General features: G+C 40.8%; 17 protein-coding genes across 17 annotated transcripts in view; all 17 read left to right on the forward strand.

The window, feature by feature from the left end:
• The window catches only part of Pcdha1 (protocadherin alpha 1), a 257,373-nt gene that overhangs the window by 220,481 nt on the left and 21,773 nt on the right, over positions 1-15,119 (forward strand). The window contains exons 2-3 of the mRNA NM_054072.1: positions 5,390-5,448; positions 8,500-8,588. Coding sequence (NP_473413.1) covers positions 5,390-5,448; positions 8,500-8,588 — 148 coding nt within the window. The remainder of the gene's footprint in view (positions 1-5,389; positions 5,449-8,499; positions 8,589-15,119) is intronic.
• Positions 1-15,119, forward strand: part of Pcdha2 (protocadherin alpha 2) — a 248,457-nt gene that overhangs the window by 211,561 nt on the left and 21,777 nt on the right. Inside the window, exons 2-3 of the mRNA NM_198117.2 lie at positions 5,390-5,448; positions 8,500-8,588. Coding sequence (NP_932785.1) covers positions 5,390-5,448; positions 8,500-8,588 — 148 coding nt within the window. The remainder of the gene's footprint in view (positions 1-5,389; positions 5,449-8,499; positions 8,589-15,119) is intronic.
• The window catches only part of Pcdha3 (protocadherin alpha 3), a 241,576-nt gene that overhangs the window by 204,678 nt on the left and 21,779 nt on the right, over positions 1-15,119 (forward strand). Inside the window, exons 2-3 of the mRNA NM_138662.2 lie at positions 5,390-5,448; positions 8,500-8,588. Coding sequence (NP_619603.1) covers positions 5,390-5,448; positions 8,500-8,588 — 148 coding nt within the window. The remainder of the gene's footprint in view (positions 1-5,389; positions 5,449-8,499; positions 8,589-15,119) is intronic.
• The window catches only part of Gm37013 (predicted gene, 37013), an 889,226-nt gene that overhangs the window by 198,118 nt on the left and 675,989 nt on the right, over positions 1-15,119 (forward strand). The gene's annotated exons all lie outside the window — the stretch shown is intronic.
• The window catches only part of Pcdha4 (protocadherin alpha 4), a 234,969-nt gene that overhangs the window by 198,077 nt on the left and 21,773 nt on the right, over positions 1-15,119 (forward strand). Inside the window, exons 2-3 of the mRNA NM_007766.2 lie at positions 5,390-5,448; positions 8,500-8,588. Of these exons, the coding sequence (NP_031792.1) occupies positions 5,390-5,448; positions 8,500-8,588 (148 nt within the window). The remainder of the gene's footprint in view (positions 1-5,389; positions 5,449-8,499; positions 8,589-15,119) is intronic.
• Positions 1-15,119, forward strand: part of Pcdha5 (protocadherin alpha 5) — a 227,388-nt gene that overhangs the window by 190,490 nt on the left and 21,779 nt on the right. Inside the window, exons 2-3 of the mRNA NM_009959.2 lie at positions 5,390-5,448; positions 8,500-8,588. Of these exons, the coding sequence (NP_034089.1) occupies positions 5,390-5,448; positions 8,500-8,588 (148 nt within the window). The remainder of the gene's footprint in view (positions 1-5,389; positions 5,449-8,499; positions 8,589-15,119) is intronic.
• Positions 1-15,119, forward strand: part of Pcdha6 (protocadherin alpha 6) — a 221,273-nt gene that overhangs the window by 183,141 nt on the left and 23,013 nt on the right. The window contains exons 2-3 of the mRNA NM_007767.4: positions 5,390-5,448; positions 8,500-8,588. Of these exons, the coding sequence (NP_031793.2) occupies positions 5,390-5,448; positions 8,500-8,588 (148 nt within the window). The remainder of the gene's footprint in view (positions 1-5,389; positions 5,449-8,499; positions 8,589-15,119) is intronic.
• The window catches only part of Gm38666 (predicted gene, 38666), an 874,243-nt gene that overhangs the window by 183,135 nt on the left and 675,989 nt on the right, over positions 1-15,119 (forward strand). The gene's annotated exons all lie outside the window — the stretch shown is intronic.
• The window catches only part of Gm38667 (predicted gene, 38667), an 868,072-nt gene that overhangs the window by 176,964 nt on the left and 675,989 nt on the right, over positions 1-15,119 (forward strand). The gene's annotated exons all lie outside the window — the stretch shown is intronic.
• Pcdha7 (protocadherin alpha 7) overlaps positions 1-15,119 on the forward strand; it is a 213,853-nt gene that overhangs the window by 176,955 nt on the left and 21,779 nt on the right. The window contains exons 2-3 of the mRNA NM_009957.2: positions 5,390-5,448; positions 8,500-8,588. Of these exons, the coding sequence (NP_034087.2) occupies positions 5,390-5,448; positions 8,500-8,588 (148 nt within the window). The remainder of the gene's footprint in view (positions 1-5,389; positions 5,449-8,499; positions 8,589-15,119) is intronic.
• Pcdha8 (protocadherin alpha 8) overlaps positions 1-15,119 on the forward strand; it is a 195,191-nt gene that overhangs the window by 158,299 nt on the left and 21,773 nt on the right. Inside the window, exons 2-3 of the mRNA NM_201243.1 lie at positions 5,390-5,448; positions 8,500-8,588. Coding sequence (NP_957695.1) covers positions 5,390-5,448; positions 8,500-8,588 — 148 coding nt within the window. The remainder of the gene's footprint in view (positions 1-5,389; positions 5,449-8,499; positions 8,589-15,119) is intronic.
• Positions 1-15,119, forward strand: part of Pcdha9 (protocadherin alpha 9) — a 189,778-nt gene that overhangs the window by 152,886 nt on the left and 21,773 nt on the right. The window contains exons 2-3 of the mRNA NM_138661.1: positions 5,390-5,448; positions 8,500-8,588. Of these exons, the coding sequence (NP_619602.1) occupies positions 5,390-5,448; positions 8,500-8,588 (148 nt within the window). The remainder of the gene's footprint in view (positions 1-5,389; positions 5,449-8,499; positions 8,589-15,119) is intronic.
• Pcdha10 (protocadherin alpha 10) overlaps positions 1-15,119 on the forward strand; it is a 182,338-nt gene that overhangs the window by 145,446 nt on the left and 21,773 nt on the right. Inside the window, exons 2-3 of the mRNA NM_009961.1 lie at positions 5,390-5,448; positions 8,500-8,588. Coding sequence (NP_034091.1) covers positions 5,390-5,448; positions 8,500-8,588 — 148 coding nt within the window. The remainder of the gene's footprint in view (positions 1-5,389; positions 5,449-8,499; positions 8,589-15,119) is intronic.
• The window catches only part of Pcdha11 (protocadherin alpha 11), a 176,800-nt gene that overhangs the window by 139,908 nt on the left and 21,773 nt on the right, over positions 1-15,119 (forward strand). The window contains exons 2-3 of the mRNA NM_009960.1: positions 5,390-5,448; positions 8,500-8,588. Of these exons, the coding sequence (NP_034090.1) occupies positions 5,390-5,448; positions 8,500-8,588 (148 nt within the window). The remainder of the gene's footprint in view (positions 1-5,389; positions 5,449-8,499; positions 8,589-15,119) is intronic.
• Positions 1-15,119, forward strand: part of Pcdha12 (protocadherin alpha 12) — a 167,428-nt gene that overhangs the window by 130,536 nt on the left and 21,773 nt on the right. Inside the window, exons 2-3 of the mRNA NM_138663.2 lie at positions 5,390-5,448; positions 8,500-8,588. Coding sequence (NP_619604.1) covers positions 5,390-5,448; positions 8,500-8,588 — 148 coding nt within the window. The remainder of the gene's footprint in view (positions 1-5,389; positions 5,449-8,499; positions 8,589-15,119) is intronic.
• Positions 1-15,119, forward strand: part of Pcdhac1 (protocadherin alpha subfamily C, 1) — a 97,522-nt gene that overhangs the window by 60,630 nt on the left and 21,773 nt on the right. Inside the window, exons 2-3 of the mRNA NM_001003671.1 lie at positions 5,390-5,448; positions 8,500-8,588. Of these exons, the coding sequence (NP_001003671.1) occupies positions 5,390-5,448; positions 8,500-8,588 (148 nt within the window). The remainder of the gene's footprint in view (positions 1-5,389; positions 5,449-8,499; positions 8,589-15,119) is intronic.
• Pcdhac2 (protocadherin alpha subfamily C, 2) overlaps positions 1-15,119 on the forward strand; it is a 43,986-nt gene that overhangs the window by 7,088 nt on the left and 21,779 nt on the right. The window contains exons 2-3 of the mRNA NM_001003672.2: positions 5,390-5,448; positions 8,500-8,588. Coding sequence (NP_001003672.1) covers positions 5,390-5,448; positions 8,500-8,588 — 148 coding nt within the window. The remainder of the gene's footprint in view (positions 1-5,389; positions 5,449-8,499; positions 8,589-15,119) is intronic.

Below are 15,119 nucleotides of genomic sequence, written 5' to 3' on the forward strand. Positions count from 1 at the left end.
ATCACCAAGATGCAAAGGGAATTTGATAAAACAACCCCTTCTCCTTTTCTTTTCCTCTTCCTTCTCCTCCTTCTTCCTGCTAACAAAGTGATTGCTTGCATTTTGACATTTTCTTGGTTTCTTTTTGTTGTTCCCCCTCCCACCCTCTGATTTCCTCTTCCCTCTCAAGTAGCTCCCATTCTGATTTCGTGTCAAACATAATCTATTATTACAGGTTTTTAAATTTAGGTTTTTACAGTCCAGTCATTACCTTCCTCCAGGTCTGCCTCCCACAGCTTCTCATCCTATTCCTCCTCTCTCCTCTACCCCGTCTCCATGAGGATGCCTCCCGCCACACACACCAGACCTCCCCACTCCCTGGGGCCTCAAGTCTCTTGAGGGTTAGGTGCATCTTCTCTCACTGAAGCCAGACCAGGCAGTCCTCTGCTGTATATGTGTTGGGGGGCTCAGACCAGATAGTGTATGTTGCCTGGTTGGTGGCTCAGTGTTTGAGAGATCTCAGGGGTCTGGATTAGTTGAGACTGCTGGTTTTCTTATGAGGTCACCCTTCTCCTCAGCTTCTTCCAGCCTTTCCCTAATTCAACTACAGGGGTCTCCGACTTCAGTCCCTTAGTTGGGTGTAAGTATCTGCTTCTGTTTCAGTCAGCTGCTTGTTGGACCTCTTGGAGGACAGCCATGGTAGGCTCCTGTCTGTAAGCACACCATAGCATCAGTAATAGTGTCAGGCCTTGAAGCCTTCCCTTGAGATGGATCCCAAGTTGGTCTGGTCATGTGACTTTTACAGGACCCTACTTGGTCTGATAGTAAAATGTATCTTCAAAACTCTGACTTGAATCAGACTTCCTTTGCATATTATAATATAGCCTTAATTAATTTGATTAGCATAATAATATTTTGATCATTATTGAACAAGTAGCAGTGGTTTAAAAATTCAGAGGTCAAGAGAACTCTTTAGCTATGTTTCAAAAACAGGTGTTCTTAAAAGTGGCTTTTACAGGACCCCACTTGGATCATAGTTTCTATGAATATTAAATATGAACATAATTCACCTGATTAATATAATAACATCTTGACCAATATTTAAACCAGTAGCCATGATTTTAAAATTTATAAGTCAAGAGAATTCTTTAACAATGCTTTAAATTTGTTAACCTAAAAATTATACAAGCTCTTTCAAGAATTTGAACTTGGCACATGCAAAGAAATATCTGACATTGCAAAGGTGGAGAGAAATGTCAGTTTCTTTTTGGCCTTGCTGGCTCCAGGGAGATGCAACTGTGTGTAAGGAAGTAACTGCTGTAGCAGCAGGCTGGGCATTCAGAATAAGCAGACCTAGCCCTTTCTTTTGTATTCGAACCTATCTGGTCTATTTTAAAGCCGTGCTTATTTTCTTTTCCCATTCTGTAGCTTAGAGTTTACATGTTGTACTTGGAAGGAAGTTTCCTACTCAGGATCCTCAAGTTTATCCTCCTCCAAGGTTGATTTATGGAAAGACCAGTATGTAATATAGTTGTGATTGTTTTCAGTGTTCTATTTTGGGTTTTCTTTAATGCATCCCTTTTCTATTGTAACAAATTACCATGAATTAGTGGTTAGAACCTCACCCATTTAGTGTCTCACAGCCCTGCAATATGTGGTTGAGTTTTCTACTTCAGCTTTTATAACGCTAAAAAATTCACCACATTGGATAGGAACTCCTTTGGAGGCCCGGGCAAGAATCTACTTGGAAGTTCATTCAGACTGTTGACAGAGTTCACTTCCTTGGGGACAGAATCCTGTGCCTGCTTAATCTCTTTTTGCTGGGGCCAAGGAGAAGCATTCCTCTCAGCTCAGAGAGATTTCTGACTTGTTCTCAGGGCTGGCTAGAGAGAATCTCCTGAAACATGGAGTCTCTCATGCTTCACATCTCTCCGTGACCCTGTCTGTGACTTCTTGAGTTGAATATCAAGGGTCTTGTGGTTAGGTTGGTCCTACCCAAATAATCTTCCCCATTTTAAAAGACAGTTAAGCCACGCAAACATGATTGTGGGAATAAGTCTATCACAGTTTGAGTCTTGAGATTATACAGGACAGGTAGATGTGGTGTGGGAATCTCGGGGTTGTCTTAGCATTCCGCCTACTGAGATCTAGACCAATGTCCATTAGATAGCACAATGAAAACCTGGCTGTAGATACATTCTGAATTAAGTCTTACTTGGACGAAAAAGGAGAGCTTGCATGTAGCTTCACGTTTTAAAGAGCAATTTATTGACAAATTCAACAGCAATTTGCATGGTGAGAAGGCAGCAGTTTATTTCACTGAGAGTTCATGCGAGTTTATGAATAACATAGGATATTTTTAACCTGTTTTACTTTAAACCATCTTAGAAATGATTCATCCTTCTGTAGCTTAAGTATCCTAAGGCATAAATCACAAATAATTCCATAACAGGATAAGTTAAATCTTTGTATAATTTTAGCAGGAACTCGAGTTGGTTCTTCTTCTTCAATAATATTACATCAGCCATATGGATTACCTAACTGACTTTTCCTGCATCTAGAGTTCTGCGACTTTTATTGTATTAGAAGACTAAACTGGAGTACTTCCCCAATGGAAATTCAGCACACCCAAGGTGTGGTGGTGTGAGTCTGTAATTGCAGCAGTTGGCAGGTGAAGTCAGGAAAATCAAGTGTTCATGGCCAGCCTTGGCATGGTGAATTTGAGCCATCCTGGGCTCAACATGATACCTTCTTTCAGATGAACAAACAAACAGATAAAGTGGAGAAAGAGAAAAAGCCCTTTTAATTCTGAGGTGTAATATTCAAATATCTTAGAGGCAAACAGTCATAATCAGTCCCAGGCCCTCCTATCTTGTAGCAGATACATCAGTAGTCAGTCTTTTAACCTGAACTTTTTGCAAACTGAACCAAATTTTGTATTCAGCCCACATACATTTTTGGGTTTCAATTTTGCATTATTTTAAGATGCATCAACATCTAGGAATGCAGAAGTAACTATATGTAACTACCACTTGAATTCACCAATTGGGCAAATTTCATGTCTTTACAGCTCACTCATTTTTATACTTAAAGTGTAATTATCACAACTTTTGTGACAGTTCATTTACCTAAAAAATTCTAAAAATTTATCTAATATCAGTCTTCCCCATGTTCTAAGGAATAATCTTGTGTTCATTCATCTTTTGAAGATATCTGTGCTTTATGAGTAAAACCAATACAGTCAGTTTCACAGAATATATCACCTGGTCAGGAAAGTACTGGGATAAAAATGCTTATTTCATTGTGTAGTATTGGATGGTGAATTAAGACGTTCTAGTTGCTTTCTTCCTTTCTTTTCCTCTGTCTGATCTTATTGCCATAAGAAATCTCATAACTATCATTGTGGCAAATAAATCTGAGAAGTAAGTTGTTGCAGATGGGCTGTTATTGAAAATAGCAACATGACAAATTAAATGTGTTGTTGAGGAAGTTAGATTGTGTAATAAAGTGAGTTTCCTGTTCAGCCCAGATAGAATTGTGCCTTTCAGCAAACCGAGGTTAGTAATTTCATCCCAAAGATCAAGTTGCAGTGATTTTCATCATGAGTGTTACTCAATCATAGAAAGATAAGCTTCAGTTACTCAGCAGATGTTAGAGTCTTTCTAGAAAGACTTTCCTCAGTGGACAAGCTAACACTGGTTCTGCCTATGGCAGGAGACAGTAATGATGAGAACTTAGTAAGATGTATTTTACTTACGTTTTCAGGTTCATAAAATTATTTGCAAACATTTTATCTTTTGTTGCCTCTAAAAATACTTGTAGAAAATGGAAGTCCATTTCATTTAGTCTGTAGGTAATTTATGCAACTTTATATGTGACAGTCATGGCATGTTATAGATTTGAAAACCAAGGATGAAGCCAGTTACACATACATAGCTTGCTAGCAGAATACAAAATAATGAGGTGACAGCTTTTATGGGGGTAGGGAATGCTGACCCCATCACTCCAGTGGGCATTCTGAAGTGTATTTATGAAAGTACTTCACATTACTTGCATGGACTATATGAACGACGGGGGTAAGTATAGTTTGAACTTTGAACCCATTGCCTGGCACTGCAACCGCTTTATGTTGCTATGATCATTGTAACCTAGAAGAAATCCCCCCTTCCATTTCCAGTTTAGTATCCATGCCTGATTTAGTCTCTAGTGATTCCGAGTACCTTCTGGCTCCCCACCAGTCTTCAGGTGCCATATTTTCTTCTTTATCAATTCTACTTTGGAATGACAGTTTGTGGGCAGAGGGCACACAAATTTTCTTTCTAGGACACAGGTGGTGCAGAAAGAGTTGGAGTCCTTGTGGATTTCATCTACTTCCTGCTAAGCAATCAGAGCCTAGTGAATCAGGAGGTAAAGCATGAGAAAGGGGCAGGGAGCCAGTGCAGATTTACAAGTAGGTTTGGGTAGCCAAACAAGGTCAAACTACAGTGGTTTGTTTTCTTCTCTTTGCTGTCCCTCCTCCATCAGTTGAAGAGGCTGTTGTCAGTTGCTAGTGTTACGACTGGGCACATCCTTCTCAGGTCAAACATGCTGCAGTCTGCAAAGCCAGCAGTAGATTGCAGTCCTCTGCAGTCCAGGCAGATCTGCAGAATTTGTGTGGTCCTGAACTGTTATAGCTAGACTACAGGACTGAAGGTGTGCCTGTCATGGGGCATTTGAGGGTAAAAACAATGGATTTTTTTTTTCCTGTCATGAGACAAACTCCTCTAATGTTTGTTTGTTTGTTTGGTGTATATAAAATTAATTTATTTTTTTATTAGATTTTTTTCTTTATTCACATTTCAAATGTTATCCCCTTTCCTAGATTCCCCTCAAAAAATTCCCTATCCCCTCCACCCTCCCCCTACTCCCCAACCCACCCACTCCCATTCCTGGTACTGGCATTCCCCTATACTGGGGCATAGAGCCTTCACAGGACCAAGAAATACGCAGGGAGCTGAAGGTGACTGAAGCCCTATAGGAGGAACATCAATATGAAATAACCAGTACCCCCAGAGCTCCTTGGAACTGTACCACCAATCAAAGAAAACACATGGTGGAACTTGTGGTTCTAGCGGTATATGTAGCAGAGGATGGCCTAGTCGGTCATCAGTGGGAGGAGAGGCCCTTGGTCCTCTAATGTTCTAAGAACATAGACTGATATTGGGCAGGGCACATCTAAGCCCGACCCTCACAGCACCCCTAAGTATGGATTTCCTAAACTGATATGTGTTATGGGTTTCATATGAGATGTCCCATTTGGTATCTTTGGATTGTGTGATGAAAATATTTAAGGAATAACTAATCAAGTAGTACTGCCTTAGGTGAACATTGATTTGCCATTTTAACAACAAACTCCCTTTGATTTTTGCAGCCCCGGCAGCCCAACCCTGACTGGCGCTACTCTGCCTCGCTAAGAGCAGGCATGCACAGGTATGTCCTTCCTTCTCCTTCATTCCTTCCTTCACTTGGGAGAAACTCAAAGTAGGCTCTGTTAGATAAACTGTATCTCCACAGCCCAGAAGCAGCTGTTTAAATTGAGAAGCTTTTAAAACTCTGCCCGGGAATGCAATTATTTTGGTCTTCATGATTATTTCTTGAAACATTGGAAGTAATCAGTGCCAAGTGCTTATTGAGTGCCGGGAAATGAGAATGCCGTGTGGGATCAGGCTGGTTTCTGTACTTTCATCAAAATTCCTGCAAGGATGTGTCAGTTTAAAAACTTTTGTATCAGCTTAAAAATATTTTAAATTCCCCATGATCATTTCGAGTTCTTCATCACTCTCACCCATTTTTCTCTCTCTTAAAAATTATAACTAATTCAAGTTTAGGCACTTTCAGGTTTGAGTGCATTATAAATGTATATACATAAACTGTTTCCTATCTCATAGTTCTTCATTGCCTATCTCCCACTGACGATTACACACTGTTAAACACATTAACTGATAGCTGTTCTTGTTTATATATTTGCTCCTTCTAGAATTTTTTTTTATCTTCGCCATCATTTTGCTGTCTTATTGTTACCAATATCATGAGCTCTTTAGAGATGAGCCATGTTCAGGACATTACTGAATATCTAGAGACTAATCTAGCTTGCTTTGGAACAACCTAGAGTAATAGGATTACTCAAGACTCAGACTTAATATAGTTTGGTCTTTTCTACTTTGTCTCTTTGACAGTAACTGATTCCCAGAGCTGATGTGTCCATGCCATGGGGCCAAATGAAAGATTCATTATTTGTGACTGTCTTTGGAAGCCAGATAGGGAGACTCAAGAAACTAATGATTATATTAGCAAAAGGATTTAACTTTGAAGAAGAAATGAACTCCAGACTTCATGCCTCTCATAATATCTGGGAAATTATGAACGGAGTCTTCATCAAACCTAGGTCAATGTCTAAAGAAAAAGCTTATAGCATAGTATGTGTAGAATTAATGAAAATGTAATTTTAGCTCATTAAACATGCATTAGATTAAAATAAATTAATGCCTTCTCAAGCTTACAAATGAGTAGAGATCATTATACGGGTGCTATTTCTGAATCAGAAGTAATCAGGGAAGGGCTGAAGGTTGGTAACGGGCTTGGTGAGATGCCATGCTGGAACCAGGGTTATGATTTTAATCTAGAACCTCTTATATAGATACTAGGTACCAGAGGAATTGTTTGCATATATTAGAGAGATATTGTATATCTGAGATGATTGTGGAGCTGTGCATTAGGTAAATTAAGCCCATTTTACATATCAGCTTTTACATTGTGATTGAATTAGGGTTTTGCTCGAAAGGTACCAAAGCTATGAGGTGCAGCTTTTGAGACACTATGTTTAAAATAAAACAGTAAAGGAATTATCACTTTCTTGTCCTGGTTTGCTCCTGTTTGGGTTTCAGTTTGGGATTTAAGTGTGTAAGAAATGAAATACAACTCGAAACTAAAGCATTTTGTCTTGCTCACAGTGTAGAGTATTGACCATGTATCAAAGCTGTGACCTTGAAGAATGCCCCCTTCCCACAGTGCACTTGGCCTGCCCAGCCTTGGGCATCATGCCATCCTCATTTTACTTTTTAAATCTGTTTTGAGCTGATCTGGTTGCAAGGAAGTTACATCTTTATGTCCTTATACTTTTCTGGTAGCTCCAAGAATGCCCAAAGGATATTACAATTAAAAAAATATAGAAAGAAAATTCTGGGCTGGAAGTGAAGGATAAGGATGTTAAGTCATAATTTAGCCTGTGGATTTCTACCCAGTGTATTTGGAGTGAACAAGCAAGGGACTGCTGGATGCATAGATCCCATTCCTCCAATAGTTCCACTTCTGATCCGTTGTCTCCTGTCACTCCTTTAGTCAGTCACTGAGGTCTTAGTAATTTAATTTGAGGATAAGCAAATGTCTATAATTTTAATGTGTCTACCAACTTAGGAGAATTGTCCCAGTTACTGAGCTGGGACCCTGTTTTCCTTCTTTTTCTATCTGGATATATTTGAAGCTCTGATGTGGACTAGCTGTAGACATACATAAATTGACACAGAGTTCTTCCTGACCTTAGACGGTTTGATTTCTCTCTGCTAGCCTTAACGAGTCTCTCAGATCATGTCCCAGCAGTGTTTTATGTTGAATTAGTCTCTTCTGGATCTATGAGTTGCTGCAATTGGGTTTCTTTTGTCTTAGGATGTGTTGGGTAGATCATCTATGCATAAAACAATACAGAAAAAAAAAAAAGACAGGAGTAAAGCTAAGAATTAATCAGAGCTGGAGCAAGCAATACTTTTGTCACTGTCTATCCATCCAACTGTTCTTTGTAGTTTATCGAAGTTTTCTTTAAAAAAAAAACTAAACTAAACTAAATAGCTGGGCTGGGTTTTGCTGCTCATGCCTGTAACCCCTTCTACATAGGAGGCAGGTAGAGAAAAACAGCAACTTCAAAGCCAGCTTGGGTAACTTAGTGACACTGTCCTTGAAATAAAGTAGGAAGGTTTGGGGATGTAACTCAATGATAGAGACCTTGGCAAGCATGTATGAGACATAGAGCTCAATTCTCAGCTGTACATGTCTATCCTCCGACTCCCAGGAAGGAGTCGAGTAGCCAAACTAATGTTACTATCAACGATATTAGTGTGTTTTAACCTGAGAGAGGGTTGGGAGTTCAGGGAACTAGCTTCCCTCATCAGCACTGAGACGTTAAGATGGCATTTGTCCTCTTGAGGGTCTTTTGTTAGATTTAGTGTGCACCACGAGGCATTAATGAAAACCAGAACTGCCATAAAGACAGAACACGTTATTATCACAGTGCCACAGCAGGCGGCAAGTCAGCAATGGTCTTGCAGTTTTACAAGGTGACTGTTCAGCAGGAATGGCTGCAGTTCAAGCATGAGCAAGGAGTGTTGGCTGCAGCCCTCCCTTCAAAATGGGGGCAATTTCTGAGGGCAGGGAGAGAGTTGGAAAGGCGTTTATGGTCTAACTGTTATCTGGGTCTATGTGTTTATTCAGCTCTGTGCACCTGGAGGAGGCTGGCATTCTACGGGCTGGTCCAGGAGGGCCTGATCAGCAGTGGCCAACAGTATCCAGTGCAACACCAGGTAAGGAGTCAGAATCTCGCTGTTCCTCTGGAAACTTGTCAAATGAACTGTTTTTTTTAAGAGCAGAAATGTTGATGGCTCCTTTTTGGGTCTTTCTTTTCTTCCATAAAACACGGCCTCTGGATATACATGACTGTTTTCATTTCATGCTTAGAGTTCTTCAAGAGTTGAAAGTAGATAACTGAGAACCTATTACACCTATTTCAGTTTTAAAGGCTGAAGAAACAGAGACCGTTCAGTTCTGAATCCAAGTTCACAAAGCTTCTGAGTAGCAGAGACAGGTTTCAAACACAAGACATCTTGCTCCAAATCCAGGCCTATGTGACATGACCGCAAAGCATGCTGCTTTGCAAAAACCCACCCAAATTAAAACGAGTGCATGCACAATACAGAACAGATGACATAAGAATGTATATGTGAAAACTTCTCTCTAAAAATAACCAGATGCCTTTCAAATGATTAGGCTGAATAACGTGCACAGCTAAGGGCCTATATTTTGCTGGCAATTCCAAGGACTTTATTTATTCTAATCAAGCAGCATTTGCTATGTATGAGTGTTTCACATGTCAACTAAAAGTACGGTTGGTCAAAAATGCACAAGTTGAAGCAATTTATTATATAGCTAATATTGCCAGATGGCAAGGGGAAGAACATGAAAGACTCCATTGAACCAATCTGCAGTCCTGGTTCAGTGAATGAGTGAGAGAGGAGAGTGTTTTCAGCATACTAACTGTTGTAGGATGAGGAAGCACCTAGGCAGGTCAGAGCCACCCAAAGCCACACATAAAGTCATGCTTGAGCACACTCCCTACCTCTAGGGTTAGTCTTGCCGTCATGAAGACATTATACATTAGTTTGGTAAATTAGGAGCTAGCTTTGAATATATCCTCTCATTAATGACATTGATCAGTGTAAACCTCCAGCCACATATAAAATGGGAGCATTTATGGATTATTTCATGTTTTGGAACCAGGTCTGTCCTTCAGATTCAAAAGAATATTAGGGATAAATATTCCTAAAGCATAAATATATGTGTATATGAATACATATACACACATGTGTATATACACACATCCAATATATATGCATACATACACTTACATTTACTATTTGTCAGAAAGCAGTTGCAGCCAAATTCATTTTAAAATTTTTTCATATTTGAGAGTTTCATATGTGTATATAGTGAATATGATCCTACTTAATCTCCATCTACCCCTTCCAACTTTCCCTCTATCCCCCTAACTCCATGGCATTTGTTTTGACAGCCCTTTAAGTCCTGTTAGTGCTGCCCATATATGCAAGGGTGTGGGGCCATGCACTGGAGACTGGGAAATCTATCAGTTACCACATCCTCAAGAAAAAAAATATTCCCATCATCTATCCACAGCCAACAGCTTCTTAGACAGGGGTGGAGTCTGGAGATCATTTTGCTCAACTGTTCAGGATCCATAGTTTTGATGGAGATAGATGAAGAATCTCCATTGCTCTCCTCCCTTACTGGCTGCTGATACATGCCCCATGACCCTCATGGAGTGGTCAGGCTCACATTTTTTTCAGCTATTCCATGGTGACCTAACTATGCTCTTTGAAACACCTCCACACCAACTACACAAAGGTAAAGGGCTGTCCTCTGCCTTCTGCCATGTCCTTTGTACTTGGAGGCATTAGAACTGTGTTCTTTGTCATTTGAAGAGGAATGGTGTAAAGATTAATATTATTTAGAATAAGAGCTGAGCTGAATTCCAGTGTCAGACTTACTTACTGACTACACAAAACCAAGTGCCTAAATGCATCGCAGTGTTTGGCATGGAACATCAACGCATATGTAGTCAGCTTACTCATGTTTGGGGGGAAATAATTGCATGGCTTGTAATCTACTATCTGGCTTTGACTGATGACCTGATGTTTAGAATCCAGTAGTTCCCATTTGTAGGTCCAGATACAGGTCCTCTGAGGTTACCTGGATTGTTCAACATCCTTAGAGTTGAGTCACCCACTGCTGCACTCCTGGGCACTGGGAGAGGAGCCTTTATTTGTTGCTCCTTGAAGAAAAGGAAAATGCTTCTCCAAGCTTGGTTTTCAGTCTCAAACAAAGCCTGTTTTTCACTGACTTCATGTGCTTTATGATGAAGGTGCAATTGTTTCTGGAAGGTTTCTTTCTTGTGCTTGTGGCTTCTTCCACTTGTATCTGAGCTCTTCCCGTGTCTTGTCACTGACCGTCCTTTTATGCCAATGCCATAGTGGCCGTGACCAGGGGCATAAAGGAACATGGACCCACTTTGCACTGCTTCTTACTCATGTGTGTGCCTCTTGCAGTTGTTTTCCCTTTTAATCCTTCTGTTTTGCTGGTAAGCTCTTCATTTAACTTCACAGTCTTCAGAAGCCTGGGGTAAAGAAGCTATATTCTGAAGGGCTCAATGGAGGCATTACAGGTGATGTTTTCTGTAGGATAAACAAGTCAGGCATTAAATTGGGTAATTCTGATTACTGGCCCCTGTTCTCCAGTCTTGCCTTTTGTAATAAGCAGACCTGGATCACATGTCTCCTTATTTCCTTCCAGCTTCCCTTGAGATTAAGCACAGAGAAAATTAGCTAAACAGTGAATGCACAAAATACAGTTACAGCCTCTGCAAGGATGGAGGAATGCGTTTTAGAGGCAGGGACATTAAAGGGCTAGGCACTGGTGTGCAACTTTTAACTTTGGGTGAATGCCTTGATAAGGTCTTTTTTTTTCCTTTTGGTTTTCTACCTTACTCTTTTCGACCTCACTCTGTAGACCAGGCTGTCCTTGAACTCAGAAATCCGCCTGCCTCTGCCTCCCAAGTGCTGGGATTAAAGGCGTGCGCGCCACCACTGCCCAGCTCCCAACAAAGTCTTAATGAATGTTCTCTTGTGATTAATTCCTAGAGGGAATCCTGAGAGACTCTAAAAAAGATGGGCCCTGCCTGCTTGTCTGCAGTAGGTCAGGCTGCTCTATTAGTTAGTTGTTCAAGGCTCCTCTTTATACAGTTCATAGACTCTCAAGACCTACCGGATGTGTGCAAACTGGATATGATAGTGCACACAGCAGCACAAGAGATGCTATGTGGCAGGGTAGCAGGGTCTCAAGTTCAGGTCTACCTAAGAGACTCTCTGGAAAAACACATTATAAACAAAACAACCACAGTTAAAAAGAAAAAGCAGCAATAAAAATATTTTAGAGTGGGAAATCTAAGCAAATCTTCAAGTTCTGGGTTCATGGAGTCAACCGACCACAAATAGAAAATATGTTGATAAAGATATATCTGTACCAGATAGGTACAGGGATTTTTTTTCTTGTCACTCTTTCCTAAATAGTACAAGGTAAAAACCTACATGGCATTTTCATTGTATTAGGCATTACCACCCATCTAGGGATGATATGAACTACACAGGAGGATTGTGATTTATATGCAAACACTACACCATTTTATATGTGGTTTGAACATCAACCAAATCCGTTGTCTGTGATGATTCTGGAGTCCATCCCCCATGGATAACAGAGGATAATAACTGTTCTCTCTATTTACCAAGAGCCCAGGGAATTCCAAGGCACACAGCTCTGCCAAAGATAACATCATAGCTTGTGAAGCAAGGTCCTGGGGGACCTGGAACTAAACAGTGAAAGATTAATTGGGTGGGATAGGCTCTAAGACAATGAGGCTTATTAGCTAGAGAACTCAGGGTACTAGGCAGTGGTTTGCAATGTGCACTTCCTGGGGTAGAGTACCAATAACATCTAGGGACTTGTTAGAAATGTTCAGACAAGCTCTCCATGTGATCTCAACACACCCTAAATTTAGGAATCCTTATAGAAGTGAGTTTGTTGACACAGGTCTGTGATCTCCGCTACTTAGGAGCTGCTAACCGGGGCCTAGTTCAAGGCCACCTGGGCAAGCATAAGGAGATGCTATCTTAAAATAAAAAGTGAACAGAATGTAACTTAGAGTTAGAGCATTTACTTATCATGTGGGAAGCCCCGGGCTCAGTCCCCAGTGCCAAAATCACAAATTAAACAGCAAAGATGCATTGGGTTGGAGTAAATATTTCTGATGTTGCTTAGTATGTTTAGAGGCTCAGAAAGTGTGTGGAAGCCGTCTGTTATGATTCTTGTGGGAAGCAGGGGCTTTTCCCAGACCCAAGAGATAATTGCCAAGCACTGGAGCTGCAGACCCAGAGTAAGCTTCCTGCGACATTTGCTGTGCTGCTCAATTGCTGTATGCTCCTCGGGCCTTTCTATACTCAGTTTCTTTTTCAGAGAAATGGGTATAAGAGTAGTATACTTCCTTACGAAGTCATTACAGTAATTGAATGGCACAGCACTCACATGTTAAGGAGTCTAAACAAATTTAGTGAGAGAACAGCTATTTTTATGATTTCTTGGATTTTTTTTAAAAAGATGAGTCTATCCTTTCTTTACTTTCAAAATGTAGACCTGAGGTTCTCTGAGTAGTCTCTGTGGGGAGGCTGTGCCACTGAAATTTTAAGTGCTTATCTCTGTATGTCCTTGTAGGACTGCCTTTGTCCTGTTTTGTCACATCTCTTTACTCGGCAGGAAATGTACATGGTTATGTGTCCTAGTTTTATAGGGGGATCCAGTTCTTATTCATTTTATAGATTTTTGCCTTTCTAACCAAGCCAAGTCCCCAAGGAAAGACTCAATATAGACCCCGTCCCTAGTCACTCCTCCCAAAGAAACCATGTCCGCTAAGTTTTTTGGAGTCCATTTAGGAGCACTGTCAACATCTTTTATGTCTCATGAGTGAGTGCAGCCTCAGGCCCTTTGGGAAGACTTTAGAAAGCATGCTGTTCTACTAACCTGCTCACCCTGGACTTCAGCTGTTGTCATGGCAATGCCAGTCCTGGTAGGTGTGTGCATATCCTTATTAGGAAGAAAAAAATGAGTTCAGGGATCTTGTGAGTAGGGCAGCTCCTTTCTGTGTCCTCCACTGTCACCTTCCATTTGACAGCCCAGGAAAAGAGCTTTTTGTAGTGAGTGATCTCTAGAGGGGCAGGGGAAGCAAACCCTTAGAAGATGCAATTTCATTTTCAGGGGGTGTAAAGCCCATTATGCTTGTAGGAGTTCTCCATGTAGCTCATGATACACAAAGACTTGCTGGTTCTGGCCTGGTCTGGAGGGAGGTATCAAGGTGATATGGAAAGAAGAACTACACCAGGAGAAGCCAGGAAGCTTAAGTCTTTGCTGCCTCTGTCTATGTGTTCTTTCTTCATCTCTTACTTGGAGGGACACTCAGCACCTTCCATTTTTATTGACTGTGTAGGTATAAAGATGGAATTGAGAATGTCTTGATGTTCTAAAAATTCTTTTGTATAATAGTAGTTTCTGTGATAGTTCTATACTCCCTGTATTTTCTGTACATTTCTCCTCATACTAGTTTTTCCAGCGTTGCTAGCTCAAGGTCAGATACCATCAAGGTTAGAAACCATGACATGTATTAAAAGAACTTCTTCCTTCTCAGTTGTCCTCAAAAGGACACCCTAAGTCTCATGGAAATTACCCAAGCTCTTATCAATGTGTGCTTCTTGACATACATTTTAAAGACATGCAAAGTGAAGAAAGGAAGAGCAAAAGTTTCCTTAGGAACCTACAGATGCAAAGACACAGGCTAATGCTGGGCAAGGAATCGAACCTCATTATAGTTTCTCTGGTTGTCATAGATCCATTTAATATGTTGACTACATTGGAGCAATAGAGTATGGTCCTTGAAGAACTTCCTCCTGACAACTTTGACTATGTTTGTGAAAAATCATACTCTGTAGTCTTCTTTTGTTCACTGGTTGTGTGGAGCCAGCTGTTGTATACACACATGTAATCCCTGTGCTCAGGAGGGCTGACACAGGAGGATCATCAGGAGTTCAAGGCCAGTCTGGTCTATATACTAAGTTTCAGGCCAGGTTATATAGTGAGACCCAATCTCAAAACAAAGCAAAATAACCAAACCAGCTCACCAACCAACCAACAACAACAAAACCCCATGAAACAGGATTTCTGAAATACTCGTCTAGGTCTTGGTATTCACTTTTTCTGTTGTTGTGGGCTTTTAAAGCCCATTATCAACAGTCTGAGTCAGGTTTCTGCTAGGGAGTTCCCAGTGTAGTAAACAGCCCAAGAAAGGGAGAATTCGTCAATTTTCCACTTGTCTCAGCAGCACAAAGACTAAAGACAGCAGGCTGCCTTGTTGTTTGAAAGCTGTGTGAGGAAGGGAAAATGAAGGGTGGAGTCTGTGTTTCCTATTGTGAGGAAGATCGCCAGGATTGTTTAGATTAAGGGTCTGGGAACTCCCATTTGGAAGGCACTCGAACAAGAAAAGTCTACTTCTGACCTGGTTTACAGTAGAATTACCATGGCAATTCATAATTACTTTAAGTGTTGTAGTTCCAGAGAGGTCTTGCCCTTGGTCTCACCCACACCGGCAAGCTACACACTAAAGCCTGCCTCTCGGTGATAGTAAGGGACTTTTATAGCAAGATTTTTTTTTGGAGACAGTCAGC

The sequence above is a fragment of the Mus musculus genome, chromosome 18 (assembly GCF_000001635.26).
Source record: "Mus musculus strain C57BL/6J chromosome 18, GRCm38.p6 C57BL/6J".
Classification (NCBI taxonomy): domain Eukaryota; kingdom Metazoa; phylum Chordata; class Mammalia; order Rodentia; family Muridae; genus Mus; species Mus musculus.